Genomic DNA, 6,719 nt, shown 5'->3' with positions numbered 1-6,719 from the left:
GTGACTGATGATGATGAACATTAATAATCATTTTTAAGCTGGGGTTTCTTTGTCATCTCGCCCCTACCTCACACTACCTCATGCTTTAACGGCTGAGAGGAAGCAGCTGAGCAGCTTAAGTCTCAATGCAATGCAATGGTTCCACAGAAACGCATGAAACTCCTCCACTCCCAGGACATGTATTCGGTGCTTTGGGTGTGGGTTCACAAGTCGGTGCTAGGACAGTGCCATCAACCTGGGTCCTTGCCTCTGGCAGGATGTATTTCATCTCTGCAGGTCTGCTTGACAAGGGTCAAGGGTGGTTGGCCTGTGGCCCTCTACCTGTCACCTTGTTCCCCAGTGGGATCTGCAGAAATTTTTGGGGGAAATCTTTGTCGTCTTAGGTCTGCTTACTGAGGGACCCCCAGGTGGATGGTTGTCCAGTTTCCTGGCCACTTAAAGGACCAATATGTAGGATTTAGTGCCATTTAGACATGTAGTTGCTGATTGCAACACCCTCATCTCATCCTCCTGTTCCAAACAAGGCCCTATCTTGAGCCAGTCGTTGGTTTGTCTATTATGGGCTACTGTAGAAACATGGTGGTTCAACATGGCAGACTCCGCAAGAAGAAGACCCACTCCCTCGGTAGATAAAAACAGCTTATTCTAAGGTAATGAAAACACAAGGATTTTTATTTTCAGGTGATTATACACTAATGAAAACATACTATATATATACATATAATAGATCCTCCTAAATGTTACACACTGCCGTACTGGGCCTTTAACTCCTTTTCGTCCAGCAGGTGGGTCTCAGTTGTAGTATGCATGGATTTCAGGCCTTCGCCGCCAGTGGTAACCAATAGCGAAGCCTGTTGGAGGGCGTAGCATGTACAAAATTGAAAGTAGTTCCTGGATGTAACTCCAGTTCTATGAGTATTTTTGTAGCCCCATTAACTAGAGGCCTAGCTGGCTCTTGTTCTATTCCTGTGGCTGAGTTTAAAAGGGAGATAAGCAGCGGGTGCATGCTGGTCTTTTTTAGTAAGTGGTTTCTACCTCCTGATTCGGCAGTGTGCAAAGATCTCAGAGCACCCAGGCGGAGTTACATTCAGTAAGTACTCCGGTGTCATGCAGTTTAGTCGGACATGTAATTTATTAATGTGTCTATCTGACCTTTTACTTGTTGCAGGGTGTTTCTGTGAAAGACACATTTTTGCTCAATCAACTTATCTGGATAAATAAAGGTTAAATAAAAATAAAATATCAGACTAGAACATCAGCAAATGTTATATAATATATGTACATGGTAACCTATTTCATTTTTTGAAATCTGTGGTGGGTCAACATAAATTGAAAGGCTTAAGTCGCTCAGCAACCTCAAAGTTGGTTGCTGTTCCTATTTCATTCAGTGGTAGGGGTAATAACTGTTCATTCACCTTGGGCATTAAAGTCAAGTCAGCTGTGCATGAAGCTGTGCATAAGTCCTCTAAATGTCCCCTAATGTCTAACTGTCCGCCTGTTTCTGTTAAGATATGAGGCTGTGGTGCAAGCTCTGAAGGAGCGTGATGCGCAGCTGGAGGTTCGGTGTCAGGCCCACACAGAGGAGCTGCAGAAGGCTAAGAAACGCATTGTCAAACTACAGGAGAATATGGAAGTTCTGGCTGCACAAGTACGCTGTTCACAGAGAACCCAGCAGGAGGCCATGGAACAGAAAGATAAGACAATCCAGAGGTGAGACAGACAGATCCCACGAAAAAGCCAAAAATCATCATATTGGCATTAACAAACCTGATATCTGTGGAGCTTTAGTTTGTATGATTCTGTGTGTATTTTATATACAGTGTGTGTACTGTATGTGGTTGCTAATTTAATGTGTACAGACACCAGCAGCTATGACCTGTGCTGATGTAACAAGTAACTAGTTGATCCTGTGTATGTGCGTGCATGTGTGTGTGCTTGTTTCAAAGGCTTCACACAGAGGTAGAAACCACCCGGACTGGATGGGACAAGTACATCAGTCAGGTCTCCAGTGAGATGGTTGTCAAGGATACAGAGGTCATTACCCTGCAGGAGAGAGAAACCAAACTTAAGACTGAGCTGGACAGGATCAAGGAGGAGATGGAGGGGTAAGAAGACAGCAGGAATATTGTGGTAGATATTAAGAAATGAAGAAGAAAGAGATGGAGGAGAGGATGGGTAAAACACAGTGATTTAGTACCTTTATCCTCAGGAGAACACAGAGGTTACAGTGAAGAGGGGGGTAAGCATTGTGATGATTATGTAGCTTCGAAGACATGAATTATATGACCTAGTCTGAGTCGTTGCTATGATTTATGAAATGTCCTCTATATGTGTTGTCAGGTACAAGCAGCAGCTGAGTGCTGGTCTGAAGAGAGAGAGGGCCTTAGAGCAGAAGAGAGTCCAGGTGGAACTGGAGTGGCAGAGACGCTGTGAGGACCTGAAGGCTGAACTCTACCTTGCTAATGAGCAGCTAATACAAGACCTGAGCAATGCAAGAGACCAGGTCAGCCTCTCATACGTCAAACAACCCCCCCTGTACAATGCATGTGGATTTACTGGCGCACATTCATTGTAGGGTTCGCCTACTGTAGGTTTTTAAATGTGAATGCTGCTTTGTATTGAAAAAGATAAACACTGAGACTTTAGCAACTGATTTTCAGAAAACCTATATGGATACCTGGATGGAGTCGCTGTTTGTGTGTCATTCTTGTGTGTTTGCAAGATTTGCCTATCTCCCTATTGCATTTTAAGGAACAGTTTTAAAATAGAGCCAATGGAAATCCAATCCTGATGAAATCTGATCAAGAAAAGAAAAGTTTGCAAATATGCAAATGTGAAGGATAAACATATTTATGGTTTTCTACATAAGCATCTTGATGTGACTGTGTACCTGTAGCTAATTAATGGTAAATAACATAAAATAACATTTTTCCTCACTTTATATAGTTCAAAACCAACTAAACATCAGGAAAGTGTAAAACAATTGACACAGCATCCAGTAGTAAGAAGTGAAGTTGTTATCTGCACATCCACAGGTGCAACTATAGAGAATTTCCGCTGATTTTTGTCCAGTTTTAATCCACTTTGATTTTGTTGGAACTGAATCTCACAGAGCAGAAAATAACTCACTATTGACTTGTGAAGGTAAGGAGATAAATACAAATGCTCTACAGAGAAAGTACTGACAGCTGCTAATTCTGAGGACAGACAAGACATCTACAGTATCTGAAACATGTTGCATTGTTAATAACACACAGTAAGGGGGGTGCCCGGTAGCTCACCTAGCCACATTTTTTGCCAGATAAAGGCCAAAAGCCCGTACATAAGCCTGTATTTATAAGATTTTTTTCATTTACACTTTTGAGTGAGTTGGCAGCAGCTGAAGTTTTAGGTTTAAATATCCTGAATCACATGGATCATACCGTTTATTACTCTCATCATATTTCCTTGCAAGTTTAGGATTTAACTATAGAAAATATACTACAACTGTCACTGTTTATTGACTGAAAATACGTTCCCTCATGTGAACAAATGCTGTAGTGCCCCGAGACACTGTACTCACAGTGGTGATTCAGTGAGTGCATTGATCTTTGTCAAGGGTGCTGAGATAGAAATAGAACCACCTCTGTGTCTGTACTGGTTTGAAGGCTCAGGCTGATGTAGTTGATACTAATAGAGGTTTTATGTTGGTCTCTCTCAGGCTAAAGCAGAGCTGAAGGAGAAAGAACAAGAGCTGCAGGAGTTGACTGTCTTACTACGTTCTGTTAAGACGGAGAGAGACCAGGCAATACAGGTGAGAATACATCCACCTTACGCTGTGCAGACTAATAGAACATTAAAAAGTGCCTACCAGGCATGCTCCGTCTTGTTTTTAGTCCTCCGCACGGACACAAACACACTGTACTGGTCCCAGTCGCACACAATGAGCAGGACTTCGGTGGTATGTGGACTTCACTGTGTCCACTGTTTGCTTGTTTGTGCATCATTCCTCAGGGATGTGACCACATCTATGGCTTATCTGATTTTATAGAGGAAATAGCCAGTTAGCAAACCAAAGAGGTAAAGTGGTCCAGCTCAGTGGCATAAACCCTCTAAATGTTATGTTACCTTTATATTTGAAATATTAACACATTCATGTTTCCTTCTTATGGCATTTTCAATTAATTTCCCTTCATTGAACACATTTATGAGGCTGCTGGAACACTTGGTATTTTAATTATGTGCCGCACAGAGCTGTTCCGGTTGGCATAAGCAGCATGTCCTGTTTTGTGTGTGGAATTCAGATGGAGTGGAACTGATTTGCTCTGGTTAGTGAGTTTGCCCACAAGGAAACTTAACCCCTCAGCAGATGAGGAAGGAAAGGAAGACTTGGAGAAGAGAAAGTGAGAAGTTGGAACGTGTTGTGTCCAGGGTGTGATGGGTCTGCAGTGATGTCTCCTGACTCAAGACAAGTCCTGAATTAGTCCTAAATAGGGCAGGTTGGCACCATTTTCTAACTGGTTGAAGTTCCCCCCGTGACAGAGGGTTCATCCAATCCCCTGCCAAGTATTTTTGCCTGCCCTTCTTCCAAACAGAACTCAGGTGGTTCTGTGTAACACACCTAAATTGTTCCTGGCCAGAAACTGTGGTTTGAATCTAGTCAAGTTTATTGTCTAGAGTTTGGAAAGAGGAAGTCCCTGCCATGCTCCGCCTCCTGGTGTTAAAGGAAGACTTTAAAAAAAGACTCCTCTCAGCCCGAAGACACTGCGGGTCGCCTTCTCTGGAGTCTGTCATGTTGAACCGCCATGCTTTTGCCGTAGCCCAGAATGGACAAACCAAACACTGGCTATAGGTAGTTTCACAGCCACCGTAGTTTCTCCTACACACTTTACAGCCCATTTTCATGCCTAGGTCGTCAAATACAGATGCAAGCAGTGTCCAGTTAGTTGCAATATGCAACTTCAGTGCTAGATGCCACTAAATCCTACACACTGGACCTTTAAATGACATTAGATTAAGGACACTAGCCTCCGCAGCATTGGCCTCAATTCTTAAACCCGGAAGCTCTGCCCACTCATGACTGTAAATACTGTAAATAGTCCAGATCAAGGAATCTGGACAATTATTGACTAGATTGCTGTGAAATCTGTTTTGGATATCCCCCAGAGGGTGACAACCATTTGTTTGAGGCTCATATTCTGTTTGGCAGATTGCCACAAAATGAAATGAGGACAAATTCTTTCCTTTTCATGACCTCTTACACTATCCTCAGGCCAACATGTCACCTCTGTAAACGGAGGTATCTGTTGTATAGGTAAGATGAGACATGTTGTGACATCTCAATTTAGTGCATAGCGGGTTGATCAGTTCAGTGTGTTCCCAGCAATGATACCGGTCACTGAATTAGAGTTGTTCCCTAGACACGTTTCTGTTTGAGTGGAACTTCCCATTCCTATTTCTCTGCTCTGTAGGTTTACTTACCATGATACGGACACTCAAATGGTCCTTTAGCCACAGATTGTACTCCCTAAAGAACCATACTTAGCTTTGGAACAAATCCAACTGTCCAATCTTGCAGTATTTTCACCCTTTTCCCAGGATCTGAGTATCAGAGAGCTACAACATGTGGAATATCTGCAAATGATCTTTCTCAAAATGTATTATCAGATGATATGGATCACCGTTGAGCCAATAATGCTAATAATTTGACATTTTATTATTCTCATAAGGACTAACAAACTTATTACAGGCTAACATACACTCATATATTACATGGGGTGTTGTATTAATAATCCAGCTGATGCCCTGTTCCCTTAGAGTGTGTTCAATGCTGTCCTGTGTTTGGCCTTCGGCCTTTTCTTTGAGCATCCTAGAGGTATGGTGGCCTTTCAGTCAGGCTCAGTGACTCCCCAACATAGCAGCCTCTGAAAGCCACATTGGCACCGAGAGGAAAAACATATCAAGGTCTTGTCCATGTAAACCTTCTCAAATGACCAAAAAAATACTTAGACTAAATACCTGGAATGAGGCTCTACACAGCGAGGCATGATATATTTGGTGACTTGTTATTCAAAGATGTTAGGCTGCATGTTCCAAATTTCTGTGAGAATGTTCAAACATTATATCAGCCATGTTCAAACTATACAATACTAAATATAATGTTACAGCTAATCCACCACATTTGAGTGAGAACAGACCATTTTAAAGTACAAACGTCATACAGATGTTCTCACAGCTGTGCACATTAGCAGGAATGAAAAACATTTATAATGGAAAAGTACTATCCATGTCCATTCATTCTCAGATGTGTATCATGTATCTGGTTGTTTTTGGCATACAGTGCTCTATAGCGCCTACCAGAGGGGAGAAGTTGGAACGTGTTGTGTCCAGGGTGTGATGGGTCTGCAGTGATGTCTCCTGACTCAAGACAAGTCCTGAATTAGTCCTAAATAGGGCAGGTTGGCACCATTTGAGTGTCTAGAGTTTGGAAAGAGGAAGTCCCTGCCATGCTCCGCCCTGTGTTGGGCCAGTAGCTTTGAGACGTTATGCTGCTGTCAGCAGCTGTATTTTTGTCTTTTAAAGCTGAAATATTGATATTTTAAAATGTGTGACTTGATGGTGGGAGCTAACTAAAAGTGGTTATGACTTTCATGTAACATTTTTTTTCCATCCTAAATTTAGTGCAGTAGTGTTAAGTAACATATGTCAGTGCTGGGGCCCGGTTAGCTCAGTCGGTATAG

The 6,719-nt window shown here is 42.4% G+C and overlaps 1 protein-coding gene across 1 annotated transcript in view; it reads left to right on the top strand.

The window, feature by feature from the left end:
• The window catches only part of LOC118334442 (coiled-coil domain-containing protein 57-like), a 17,783-nt gene that overhangs the window by 9,612 nt on the left and 1,452 nt on the right, over nt 1-6,719 (top strand). Inside the window, exons 8-11 of the mRNA XM_035670359.1 lie at nt 1,510-1,710; nt 1,947-2,105; nt 2,341-2,503; nt 3,701-3,793. Of these exons, the coding sequence (XP_035526252.1) occupies nt 1,510-1,710; nt 1,947-2,105; nt 2,341-2,503; nt 3,701-3,793 (616 nt within the window). The remainder of the gene's footprint in view (nt 1-1,509; nt 1,711-1,946; nt 2,106-2,340; nt 2,504-3,700; nt 3,794-6,719) is intronic.

The sequence above is a fragment of the Morone saxatilis genome, unplaced genomic scaffold (genome assembly GCF_004916995.1).
Source record: "Morone saxatilis isolate NCDOM2014 unplaced genomic scaffold, NCSU_SB_2.0 Contig1, whole genome shotgun sequence".
Lineage (NCBI taxonomy): Eukaryota > Metazoa > Chordata > Actinopteri > Moronidae > Morone > Morone saxatilis.
The sequence above is the reverse complement of the archived record's forward strand: the minus strand, read 5'-3'. Positions and strand labels throughout refer to the sequence as shown.